At 44.1% G+C, this 13,560-nt stretch overlaps 1 protein-coding gene across 5 annotated transcripts in view; it reads right to left on the bottom strand.

Annotated features, from left to right (window-relative positions):
- Positions 1 to 13,560, bottom strand: part of nprl2 (NPR2 like, GATOR1 complex subunit) — a 36,400-nt gene that overhangs the window by 6,441 nt on the left and 16,399 nt on the right. For all 5 annotated transcript variants that reach the window (XM_020529107.2, XM_048606580.1, XM_048606581.1 and 2 more), the window contains 3 exons: positions 9,232 to 9,268; positions 8,980 to 9,073; positions 5,557 to 5,674 (listed from right to left, as the gene is read on the bottom strand). In XM_020529107.2, the coding sequence (XP_020384696.1) occupies positions 5,557 to 5,674; positions 8,980 to 9,073; positions 9,232 to 9,268 (249 nt within the window). The remainder of the gene's footprint in view (positions 1 to 5,556; positions 5,675 to 8,979; positions 9,074 to 9,231; positions 9,269 to 13,560) is intronic.

The raw sequence follows: 13,560 nt of genomic DNA, 5'->3' as shown, positions 1-13,560 counted from the left end.
TAGGTTAGATGGGCTTCAGATTGGTTTCACAGGTCGGCGCAACATCGAGGGCCGAAGGGCCTGTACTGCGCTGTAGTGTTCTATGTTCTATGTTCTATTTGTAAGATACATTACACTGAAACAGTATGAAGAAGTTACAGTTTGTCCATACTCACATTTGGACAGGCAGGGATTAATCAAGAAGATTAAGGTTTTGTTAAGGAGAGGGTATGTCTGACCAACTTGTCTGAATTTTTCGAGGAGGTGACCAAGTGTACAAGATGAGGTAAAGTCATTGATGAATCAGCTGAGGTTGGTCAGGCCTAGGACACTACCCTGAGGAAGTTCTGCAGAGATGCCCTGGAGCAGAGATGATTGGCCTCCGACAACCAAAACCATGTTTCTATGTGCTAGGTGTTGTAGTTGCGCATGGCTGAATATGACAAAGTGGCTATTAGGGGTTTTCTTTTTAACTGATATAGTCAATTGAAGGAAATTTTAGCTGATGTAGCATTTCATATAGCTCAAATCCTGGCCTTCACAGCCGGACAACAAAATGTCTGAGTCTTAGTTAAGATGGGACTAGAATGCAAACACTAAGACTCTTATAAGGCATCTCAAATGAAAACCATTTGATTTGAGATTTCCAATTTTTATATGAAATAGGGAAAGCTTGACCTACCTGAGATGAGGCTTTTAAGATAATTATAATTGCATATTAGACACATATACAAAAATGGAATTTTTAATTTATTAGATATTGGGGAATTAAATTTTTGAAAGCAGTTAGCCCTGGATGTAGAGACAAGTTTTGATAAACACCCGTGAAGAAACCTTTTTCCTCCATCAGCAAGAAAATTAGAACAACAAAAAGGTATAAACAAGATAACCTGGTAAGAGCACCCAGAGACAACTAATGTTGTAAGGGGGGCAGAAACAATTTTGAAACACAGTCACTCTGACCTCGAGAGAATAAATAACTGCCGCTTCGCAAGTTGGATAAGGGAGAAGCTGTTCCCGAAATTGTTAGCTTTGTCACAGAATCATAGTATTCAGGTTAACAATGTTACACTTTATAAGTAACTTTATATTACAGAAGAGAACAAAAGAGAGGTACGGCACAGGAACAGGCCCTTCGGCCCTCCAAGCCTGTGCTAATGATCATGCCCTGACTAAACTGAAAAACAAACCTTCTGCCCTTATTTGGTCCGTATACCTCTATTCCCTCCCTATTCATGTAACCATCCAGATGCCTCTTAAATGTTGCCAACGTGCCTGCTTCCACCACCTCCTCTGGCCGTGCATTCCAGGCTCCTACCACTCTCTGCGTGAAAAACTCTCCTCGCACATCTCCCTCAAACTTTTGCCCTCTCACCTTGAACCTGTGCCCCCTCATAATTGAAACTTCAACCCTTGGAAAAAGCCTCTGATTATCCAACCTATCTATCCTCTCATAATTTTGTAGACCTCTATCAGGTCTTCTCTCAGCCACCAGCTTTCCAATGAAAACAATCCTAGTCTTTTTAGTCTTTCCTCATAGCCAATGTCTTCAAGACTGGGCAACATCCTCGTGAACCTTCTCTGCACTCTCTCCAAAGCTTCCATGTCCTTCTGGTAACGTGATGAGGACCAAAACTGCACACAATACTCCAAATGCGGCCTAACAAGGATTTTATATAGCTGCAACATGTTTTGCCAAATCTTGTACTCCATGCCACAGCCGATGAAGGCAAGCACGCCAAATGCCTTCTTAATCACTTTGGCCACCTATGTTGAGCTGATATTACAAATATTATAATAATTGGTAGAAATTAACATTCTTTCTAATCTTCTGTGCTAAGTTCAGCAAGGGATATGAATTGCTTGACCAAACTTGAAAAGTCTTTAATAATAAGTAAGTATACGATGTGGCTAACAAATATCTAGGAAGGTACATTACTGTCAGTGTTGGAATGTAGTCAATAACTGTAAGAGCCCAAGGACAGCTGATAGGATCTGGTAAACATCATAAGATGATGGGAGGACCTAAGGTGGACCATGAAGTTGTCCACTATTGATCGTGCATTCACAGGATTCCCAGGGAACTGGTGAGTAGCTAATGTTGTTCCTCTGTTCAAGAAGGGAAATAGGGTTAATCCAGGACACTGTAGACAGGTGAGTCTCACATCAGTAGTTGGGAAACTATTGGAGAGAATTCTTAGTGATAGAATTTACGTGCATTTGGAAAAGCATGGCCTAATTAGGGACAATCAGCATGGCTTTGTGCAGGGCAGGTCATGTCTTCCTAACTTGACAGAATTTTTTGAGGAGGTGACAAAGGTGATTGGTGAGGGTAGAGCTGTGGATGTTGCCTACATGGATTTTAGTAAGGCTTTCAAAAAGGTCCCTCATGATAGGGTCATCCAGAAGATTAAGATGCATTGGGTCGATGGTGACTTGGCTGCATGGATTCAGAATTAATTTGCCCATAAAAGGCAGAGGGTAGTAGTGGAGGGCTGTTTTTCTGGCTGGAGGTTCATGACTAATGGTGTTCCACAGGGATCTGTACTGGGACTTTTGCTAATTGTGATATATATATAAATGACTTGGATGAAAATGTAGATGGATGGGTTAGTAAATTTGCAGACGTTACAAGAATTGGTGGAGTTGTGGTTAGTGTAGAAGGTTGTCAAAGGATACGGCAGGATATAGATCAGTTGCAGATATATAGATAGGGTGGTAAAGAAGGCATATGGCATGCTTGCCTTTATTGGTCGGAAAATTGAGTTCACGAGTCAGGATGTCATGCTGCAGCTTTATAAGACTTTGGTCAGGCCACAATTAAGAGTATTGCTTTCAATTCTGGCCGCCACATTACAGGATGGATGTGGAGTCTTTGGAGAGGGTGCAGAAGAGATTTACTGGGATGCAGCTTGGATTAGAGGGTATGAGTTATAAGGATAGGCTAAAAAAACTTGGGTTGTCTTCCCGGCAGTGGTGGAGGCTGAGGGGAGACTTGATAGAAGTCTATTAAATTATGAGATGCGTTGATAGGGTTGACAGTCAGAATCTTCTTCCCAGAGTTGAAATGTCTAAAACTAGGGGACATGCATTTAAGGTGAGAAGGGTAAGTTCAACGGAGATGTGAAGAGCAATTTTTTTACCCAGAGAGTGCTAGGAGTCTGGAAAGCACTGCCAGGGGCATTGGTGGAGGCAGATACAATAGGAGAATTAAAGAGACTTTTATATAAGCACATGAATATGCAAGATATGGAGGGATATGGACCAAAGGCAGGAGGTAGAAGGGATTAGTTTAATTTGGCATCATGTTTGGCACAACACCTTGGGCCAAAGGGCCTGTTCCTATGCTGTATTGTTCTATGTTCTAGAATTGGATGTGTAGGTCAGAAGGTATGTGAAAAACACTGATGTCAAAGTTGCATGTAACCATTGTAACGCTGTATCTATAAATATCCTCTACTCCATTGGGAAAGATACAGTGTCATTGACCTCTGATTTGAGCTATATTTAAGAGAGCAACTGGGCCCCATGTGAGAGCCAAATTCGGAGTGGTCTCTGGCCTCTCCCACGTGTGGTAAAGGAGCTCAGAATAAAGATCGATTTGTGCTACTGAACACAGGTCTCAGACTCCTCTTTAAAATCCCTCTCCAACACCAGGTATGATCCTAACCAGCAATGAGATTGCCCCTGATACTCACTGATTCCAGTTTTGCTTGGGCTTCTTAATGCCACACTCAGTCGAATGTGGCTTTGATGTCAAGGGTCGTCACCTCACCTCTAGAATTTAGCTGTTTTGTCCATATTTGAACTAAGACTGTAATGAGGTCAGCAGCTGAGTGGCCCTGGCAGAACCCAAACTGGGCATCACTGAGCAGGTTATTGCTGAGCAAGTACTGCTTGATAGCACCGTTGATGAAACCTTCCATCACTTTACTGATGATCAAGAGTCGACTGATGGGTGGTAATTAGCTGGGTTGAGCTTGTCCTGCTTTTGTCTATAGGACATAGCTGGGCAATTTTCCACATTGTCAGGTTGATGCCAGTGTTGTTGCTGGAGTGGAAGAGCTTGGCTCGGAGAGCAGCAAGTTCTGGAACACAGATCTTCAATGCTGAATGTTGTTCGGGCCCAAAGCCTTTGCACTTTCCAGTGCCTCCAACTGTTTCTTGATATTACTTGGAGTGAATTGAATTGGCTGAAGATTGGTATCTGTAATGCTGGGTACCACTGGAGAAGGCTAAGATGGATCATCCACTCGGCACTTCTGGCTGAAGATTGCTGCAAATGCTTCAGCCTTATCTTTTGTACTGATTATTTATCTCTTCCATCATTATGGATAGGGATATTTGCAGACCCTTCTTCTCTAATGAGTTGTTTAATTACTACCACCATTTACAACTGGATGTTGCAGGACTGCAGACCTTAGATCTGACTCATTGGTTGTGAGTTCACTTAGCTCTGTCTGACACTGTTGTGGTTTGTAGAATATATACAAGATTTACACTTGAAGGTAGGTGGATTGATCAGTGAGTTCATGGATGATACAAAAATTGGTGGGAGGTAGACAGTCAGGAGGATAGCCATAGATTACAGTAGGATACAGAAGGGCTGTTTAGGTGGTCTAATCAGTGGCAAATGGAACTGAATCCAGGTAAGTGAGAGGTGATGCACTTGGGCAGGACAAGCAAGGCAAGGGAATACATAATGAATGTAGGACCCTGGAAATCACCAAGGACCAGGACATGAGGAATCCTGGTCTGTACGTCCACCAGTCCTTTAAGGTAGTTGGTTACACAAGGCATATGGAATAGTTGCCTTTATTAGCTGAGGCATAGATTTGAAGGGATAAATCATTGGTTGGGCTGTGGCTAAAGTACTGTATGTAGCTCTGGAATCCACATTATAGGAGGGATGTGATTGCACTGGAGAGGCTACAGAGGAAATATACCAGGATGTTGCTCGGGCTGCACAGGAGACTTAGCGTGGGTTTGGGTGGGGGGGTCATGATTGAAATGTATACAATTGCGGGGGCACAGATAGGGCACACAGGAAGGAAGACTCCCCCTTCGTGGAGCGATTGATGACTGGAGGCATCGATTTAAGGTAAGAGGCCGAAGCTTTAGAGGAAATCATAGAATCATAGAAGTCCTACAATGTGGAAACAGGCCCTTCGGCCCAAAAAGTCCACACCGACACTCAGAGCATCCCACCCAGACTCATCCCCTATAACCCACCTAATCTACACATCCCTGAACACTACGGGCATTTTAGCCTGGCCAACCCACCCAGCCTGCACAGATGTGAGGAAAGATTTTTTCACCCAAAGGGTGGGGCAAATCTGGAACTCACTGCCTGCAAGGATGATAGAGGCAGAAACCCTCATAATGTTTAAGAAGTATTTAGATGTGCACTTACAATGCCAAGACATTAAAGGCTATGGGCCAAGTGCTGGAAAATGGGAATGGACTAGTTAGGTGGCTGTATTTGACGAATGCACACTTGATGGACTGTAGGGCCTTTCTTTCTCTATGCTGTAGACCTCTATGACTCTAATCCAAAGCCAAAGTTCAACATCCTACCTCTCGTCCACATGTTGTAGCTGTTGAGCGTAGCGGGAGCAGAGATCTCGTGCTGTAGTGCCAGGACTGAGCCCACAGTAAAGCTGGAACACATCTCGCAGACTGGCACGCTTGTGTCCTATAGGCAGAAGGGGCAAGTGACAGGTTTTTAAAGGCCTCCCACTGCTGTAGGACCTATCTAATCTCCATGGGTGGCATTTACATTTACATATAGTGGCACAGTGAAAAAAGGTAAATTACTGCATTCAGTCCTTTAAACCCACTCTTTATCTTGACTGTTTTCAATTCTAGGCATTAACTATGGATTTTACACAGACACATCATTACCTCTTTGTATTTGCAGGGTCTCTCACGTTATACAGTCTAGTACCCTGTACTGTTTTGAACTACAAAAGCTAAGCTGATGGTTTCCACAACAGCCCTCAAGATCAGTATATGATTGAAAATTACTGCATTCAATGTATCAACCGAGGAATTAGTGTTAGTGTTAATATACAAGTGATTGTCTGCTAATTTAGCAGAGGATGAGTTATTACATCCAATAAAAGAGCCAAATAAGTCATCTCATCTCTACACAGCAAACATTTGTTCACATTAATAACCACGATTTTTAGGCTGTTGTTCCTATCCTGGCTTCTCACTTCCATATCAGTTATTTCGGAGCGAACTTTACTTGTCATCTATTGACTCAACTTCCCAACAGATCTAAATCCTTGTGAATTTCTTTAGATTGCTCCTCATTAGCTGTTCTATCACCAAGTTTAGCTTCCGGTCTCTTTAACATTTAATCCAAAGCATGCTTTTTAAAATTAAAGTTAACAGGAAACCACATGCACTTAACAGAATGCTTCACTCAAAACCTCTACCATTGTGCAAACATGCCATTTATTAGAAATTCCCTTCCCTCTTCTTTTGACCCATCTTTCTCAGGTGCTGGGACAGGATTTGACTTAGTTGTGTCGGTGACCTGATACCAGTCCACAGGCCCTGACTAACCTCCGATGACCATTAACTGGAGTAAGTGACAGCAAAGAACATGCCTAACAAAAGTCACTGGATCAAAAACAGAAATTGTTGCAAAAAGCCAGCATGTCTGGCAGCATCTGTGAACAGAAAGCAGAGTCAATGTTTCGGGTCCAAAGACCCTTCTTCAGAACAGATGCTGGATGCTGGCCAAGAAATGGGAAGTCTTTTTTTTCTACCCCCCTCTAACTAAGGATTTGAAATGCAAACAAAGATCAGGGTCTAGCAGAGATCTGCAAGGCTCTCTCTCACACACACACACACACACACACACACACTATGGAGAGCCAATTCCTATTTAAGGGCATTTTCTATGCTGTGCTCTACTCCATTTCTCAAGTCATACCACAGACAATAATTCACCTCAACCACTAAATCAAGGACAAGGAAGCCTGCTAAAAAAAAATACCGTTTCTCTAATTTTCCATCCAAAGTGAATAACTTCACTCTTTCCCACTTTATTTTACATCTTGGCATTCTCTTCTCCACTCGCTTAATCTCAGCAGTTTTTGTGTCCTCACAACATATTACTTAAGAGCATACAAAGTAGAAACAGGGGTAGGCCATTCAGCATGTCAAGCCTAGTATGACGTTCAATACGATCACGGTTGATTGATACTTCAATGCTTTTTACTCACACTATCCCCATAACCCGATACGCCATTAATGATGAGAAATCCATTAATCTTTACCTTAAACATACTCAAAAGACTCAGTTTCCACTGGCCTCTGGGATAAAGAATTCCAAATATTCACAACTCGGAGTAAAAAGAATTCTCATCTTGGTCCTAAATGACATCCTCCCCCCACATACTTACAAATTATGCTAACTCTAGAGTGACATCTTACCAGCATTCACCCTGCTTATTCCTTCAGTATTTTGTAGGTTTCAATGTCATCACCTCTCATTTTTCACAAGTGAGGGAATATTGTCCAATCTTTCTTCATAGGACAATCCCAGGAACAAATCTGGTGAACCTTCTTTGCACTCTTTCTTGTGGTAATGATATATTTTCTGAGATAAGGAGACCAAAACTGCACACAGTACTTCAGGTGTGGTCTGACCAAGCTTTTATACAATTGAAGCAAAACCTCATTACTCTTGTTCTCAAATCCTCCTACAGTAAAGGCTTACATTCCATTAGCCTTTCTAACAGCTTGCAGCACCCACATATTGACCTTCAGTGATTTGTTATTAACAAGAACACACAGGCCCCCCAACTCTCACCATTTAAAAAAAACACTCTGCACATCAATCCCTCAAAACAAAGCAGATAACCTCATATTTTTCCACATTACATTTCATCTACCGTACATATGCTCACTCATTAAGCCTGTCCAAATCTTCCTGAATCCACTATACCTTGTCCTGAACACACATTCGCACTTCAGTTTGTATCATTTGTAAATTTGGAAATATTATTTTTGGTCCCTAAACCCAAATTATTGATACATATTGTGAACAGCTGGGGTCCCACCAATCCTTGTGGGTCCCCAACAGTTACAGCCTGCCAATGGGAAATTGACCCTTTTATTCCTATTCTCCATTTTTTATTAGCCGATCCTTAATCCATGACAGTAAATTACCTCCTAGCCTGTGTTTTAAGTTTGTTAACTGAACATTCTTTAAGGTTTTGGAGTAGATCGTAGCTCGGGTTGTGGGTGTTGAGGTTGGTTGGCTCGCCGAGCTGGTTTGTTGTTCTGCAGACATTTCATTACCGTGCTTGGTAACATCCTCAGTGCAGCCTCTGATGAAGCATCGGTGTGTTTTCCTGCCTGGTTTTTAAACTCTGGGGTCCGTTGCAATGGATTGCCTCACTTCCGGGTTTCCTCCGTAGTGGAATGTATATGGGTTCGAGTTCAATGTGTTTATTAATAGCATGCTTCGTGGAGTGCCATGCTTCCAGGAATTCTCATGCTTGTCTCTGCCTAGCCTGTCCCAGGATCTTGGTGTTGTCCCAACATTCTTTCTAATAAGTTCTAGCAGCTTCCCTATAGATTGCCTGGCAGCTTTCCGGCTAAATCTTTAGTTTCCAGTTTTCTCTCTCTCTTCTTTCCTAAATAGTGGGGTGACATTTGCGAGCTTCAAAGCTGCAAGAATGATTCCAGAATCTATAGAATTCTGGAAGATAATCACCACTGTATCAGATATCTCTATAGCTACCTACTTCAATGCTCTGGGATATAGAATGTCAGGTCCTGGGGACTTAGCATGGCTGATCTGAGTACTCCACATTTCCACCTACTCTGTTAACCTTTCACTCCTTTTGTTGTATCATTATAATTTATACAATTTTCCGTGTTTGTTAAATTTGTGGCTTTTAGGAACACAATGCGTGCAAACACCAAACACCATTCGATTTTCATTGTCTTTGCACTGAACAGGAACTTTAATCATACCTGGCTTGGTGACATATGCCAGGCACTCCTCCTGCAAGGACTTGTCATCCACCAGATCCTGCACCCGAGGAGTTGGGCAGTACACATTGGAATACTGCAGAGGGCAAGTGAACAGAATGCAATTAAACACCAGCAGTAAAAGATAAAAACTTGTTTCATTTTAAGGCAGAGAAGAACTGGCACAGAAACAACAGCTAATTCCAGACAACAATTTAGAAATATAAACAGAGCGAATGTTTACTGTGCACTCACCTGGAATATAGGGACTAAGGTCACAACTCCATAGTACCTGCAAGACAACAGCACACATTACATTCAGACTGCAACTTGGACTGAATGAACAGCAGCACCATTGCTGGAGTGTGTTCACTAACAGATTGTTCTGTACAATATATTCCCATGCTGAACGTAGCCTTCAGAGACAGTAGGAACCGCAGATGCTGGAGAATCTGAGATAACAAGGTGTAGAGCTGGGTGAACACAGCAGGCCAAGCAGCATCAGAGGAGCAGGAAGGCTGACGTTTCGGGCCTAGACCCTTCTTCAGAAATGGGGGAGGGGAAGGGGGTTCTGAAATAAATAGGGAGAGAGGGGGAGGTGGATAGAAGATGGATAGAGGAGAAGATAGGTGGAGAGGAGACAGACAGGTCAAAGAGGCAGGGATGGAGCCAGTAAAGGTGAGTGTAGGTGGGGAGTTAAGGAGGAGATAGGTCAGTCCAGGGAGGACGGACAGGTCAAGGGGGCGGGGTGAGGTTAGTAGGTAGGACATGGGGGTGGGGCTTGAGGTGGGAGGAGGGGATAGATGGGAGGAAGGACAGGTTAGGGAGGTGGGGACAAGCTGGGTTGGTTTTGGGATGCGGTAGGGGGAGGGGAGATTTTTAAGCTTGTGAAGTGCACACTGATACCATTGGGCTGCAGGGTTCCCAAGCGGAATATGAGGTGCTGTTCCTGCAACCTTCAGGTGGCATCGTTGTGGCACTGCAGGAGGCCCAGGATGGACATGTCGTCTGAGGAATGGGAGGGGGAGTTGAAATGGTTCGCGACTGGGAGGTGCAGTTGTTTAGTGCGAACCGAGCGTAGGTGTTCTGCAAAGCGGTCCCCGAGCCTCCGCTTGGTTTCCCCAATGTAGAGGAGGCCACGACGGGAGCAGCGGATACAGTATACCACATTAGCAGATGTGCAGGTGAACAACTGCTTGATGTGGAAAGTCCTCCTGGGGCCTGGGATGGGGGTGAGGGGGGAGGTGTAGGGGCAGGTGTAGCACTTCCTGCGGTTGCAGGGAAAAGAGCCGGGTGTGATGGGGCTGGAGGGGAGTGTGGAGCAGACAAGGGAGTCCCAGAGAGAGTTGTCCCTCCGGAAAGCAGATAAGGGTGGGGAGGGAACAATGTCTTTGGTGCTGGGGTTGGATTGCAGATGGCAGACTCTCTGGGACTCCCTTGTCGGCTCCACACTCCCCTCCAGCCCCACCACACCCGGCACTTTTCCCTGCAACCGCAGGAAGTGCTACACCTGCCCCTACACCTCCCCCCTCACCCCCATCCCAGGCCCCAGGAAGACTTTCCACATCAAGCAGTTGTTCACCTGCACATCTGCTAATGTGGTATACTGTATCCGCTGTTCCCGTCGTGGCCTCCTCTACATCGGGGAAACCAAGCGGAGGCTCGGGGACCGCTCTGCAGAACACCTACGCTCCGTTCGCACTAAACAACTGCACCTCCCAGTCGCGAACCATTTCAACTCCCCCTCCCATTCCTCAGACGACATGTCCATCTTGGGCCTCCTGCAGTGCCACAACGATGCCACCCGAAGGTTGCAGGAACAGCAACTCATATTCCTCTTGGGAACCCTGCAGCGCAATGGTGTCAATGTGAACTTCACAAGCTTAAAATCTCCCCTCCCCCTACCGCATCCCAAAACCAGCCCAGCTTGTCCCCGCCTCCCTAACCTGTCCTTCCTACCACCTATCCCCTCTTCCCACCTCAAGCCCCACCCCCATGTCCTACCTACTAACCTCACCCCGCCCCCTTGACCTGACTATCTCCTCCTTAACTCCCCACCTACACTCACCTTTACTGGCTCCATCCCTGCCTCTTTGACCTGTCTGTCTCCTCTCCACCTATCTTCTCCTCTATCCATCTTCTATCCACCTCCCCCTCTCTCCCTATTTATTTCAGAACCCCCTTCCCCTCCCCCATTTCTGAAGAAGGGTCTAAGCCCGAAACGTCAGCCTTCCTGCTCCTCTGATGCTGCTTGGCCTGCTGTGTTCACCCAGCTCTACACCTTGTTATCCCTGAATGTAGCGATGTTGTCTTTGTATTGAACCTCAGGAGATGGGAGAGATATTAAATGAATATTTTGCATCAGTTTTTACTGTTGAGAAAGAAATGGAGGCTAGAGAACTGAGCAAAATAAACATTGATGTTTTGAAAACAGTTCACATTAGAGAAAGTGCTTGAGGTCTTAGGAAACAAAGGTAGAGAAATCTTCAGGACCTGACCTGGTGCATCCTAAGACATTGTGGGAAATTAGGGAGGAAATTGTGGGGCCCCTAGTAGAAATATTTGTATCATCTATAAACACGAGTGAAGTGCCAGAGAGTACAGTTACAATGTTTAGAAGACATTCGGTAAATATGTGAATAAGAAAGGTTTGGAGGGATATCAGCCTAGTTCAGGCAACTGGGACTACTTTAGTTTGGGATTATGGTCAGCATGGACAGACTGGACCAAAGGTCCAACTGCTGTATGACTCTATGTAGATCTACTTTAGAAGGTAGGACACACCAAACAATCACAAAGAATGGATTTAAATAAGGTTCTGAAGTTTATTAAAGTCTCCTCACTCCGAAGTACCATAAACATAAATATTCCTCTAACCCAATCCACTGAACCTACTGAAAGGGATAAACAACCATATGCAAAGAATTTCCTCCCCAATTCCCAGCTCACCAGTTTAAGAAGTTCCTAAAAATGCATTAAAACTTCAGAAGATGTAGTCGTAGACAGATGCATCAGTGACAGGTAGATTGGGGAATGTGAGGTCAAGTAGGCTTCCCCTTTACCACCTGCCACATACTTGAAATGATATCAGAAAGTTCCTTCATCACTGGTCAGTTCAGTCAGTAATGATGCGTCTGAGCCATTCTTGATGATGGACATTGAAGTCTCCAACTAAAGTACATTCTGTTCCCTTGACACCCGAAAAGTTTCCTCCAAGTGCTATTCAATGCAGAGGGCCACTAATTCATCAGCTGAAGTCACGGCAGGGGGTTAGGTATGGTAGTGGTAATCAGAAGGAGATTTTCTTGCCCATTTTTGACTTGATACTGCAGGACCTCTTTGGGGTCCAAGGTCAATATCGAGGATTCCTAGTGCAATTCCCTCTTGAAAAACTGCACCACTGTCCCTGGTGGCATTGTGCTGCCTTGTGGGATAGAACAGGCTCTGGAATGGTGCTGTATAAGTCTGGCTATAAGGGATAATTTGGTGAGTATGATTATGTCAGGCTACTGCTTGACTTGTCCAAATTTGGCACAAATCCCCAGATATTCAGGAGTACCCCTGGGTGAGAATGCATTGGACAGATTCCAGCTGGGGTCCATCTGCATTTGTTCCATTTTCACTTTTCTATAACAATTTATAGCCATTTCAGAAAGCAGTTTGGAGTCCACCATATTGCTGAGGTTCTGGAGTCACACGTAGGCTAGACTGGGTACGGATAGCAGATTTCCTTTCCTCAAGGACATCAGTGAACCAGATGGAGTTTGACCACAGTTCAATACCTTCACAGTCACCATTACTGAAAGTAGCTTTTATTCCAGCCTTTTTCACTACTAAATTCAAATTCCAGCAAATGCTGTGGTGAGATTTGAACCTGCGACCCCGTAGCGTCTGCATTTGTAGTCTGGTAACATTACAATCACTGTCTGCTTCGACCACCCTTTCATACAGTACATTCCAGATTACAACAACTTGCTGCCTAAAAAAATCACCAGGTCATCTGTAGTTCAATAACAGTCAAAGGCAAACGGATACTGAACACTGAAATCCCATTGAAAGCACTTCAAAAGTAAAGGTTTGTTTTTCAGCAGAATCCTCATTAAACACATGGATTCCTCCTCCAACAATATAAACTGTTCAATTAAGCTGTAATTAAAATCCTGTGTTTATTGCTGAGGTTGCCAAGGTGCCCTGAATGGACTAAACACACTCATCAGCTTTGATACTAGAAATATAACGCAAAAAATACAAATCTCAGGGAGGAAACTGTTACACGTTTTACAACAACTGAATGCTGCTATATCGGATTTGGGAATATTGCGATAGGCAGCGCAGTAAGATTTTTATTCTGTATCTAACCCACACTACACTGGCCTGGTTCCGATAAAAGATAATTGACTTGAAATATTAACCCTGTTTTCCTCCTCAGATGCTACATGGCCTGCTGAGGATTTCCAGAAATTTTTGTTTCTATACCTGCCATGGAAATGTTTCACAGGGCAGTGGAGAGGGATAACAAGGTGTAAAGCTGGAGGAACACAGCAGGCCAGGCAGCATCAGAGAAGCAGGAAAGCTAATGTTTCA

Source organism: Rhincodon typus, chromosome 16 (genome assembly GCF_021869965.1).
Source record: "Rhincodon typus isolate 14 chromosome 16, sRhiTyp1.1, whole genome shotgun sequence".
Lineage (NCBI taxonomy): Eukaryota > Metazoa > Chordata > Chondrichthyes > Orectolobiformes > Rhincodontidae > Rhincodon > Rhincodon typus.
This window is presented reverse-complemented; position numbering and strand designations above follow the sequence as displayed.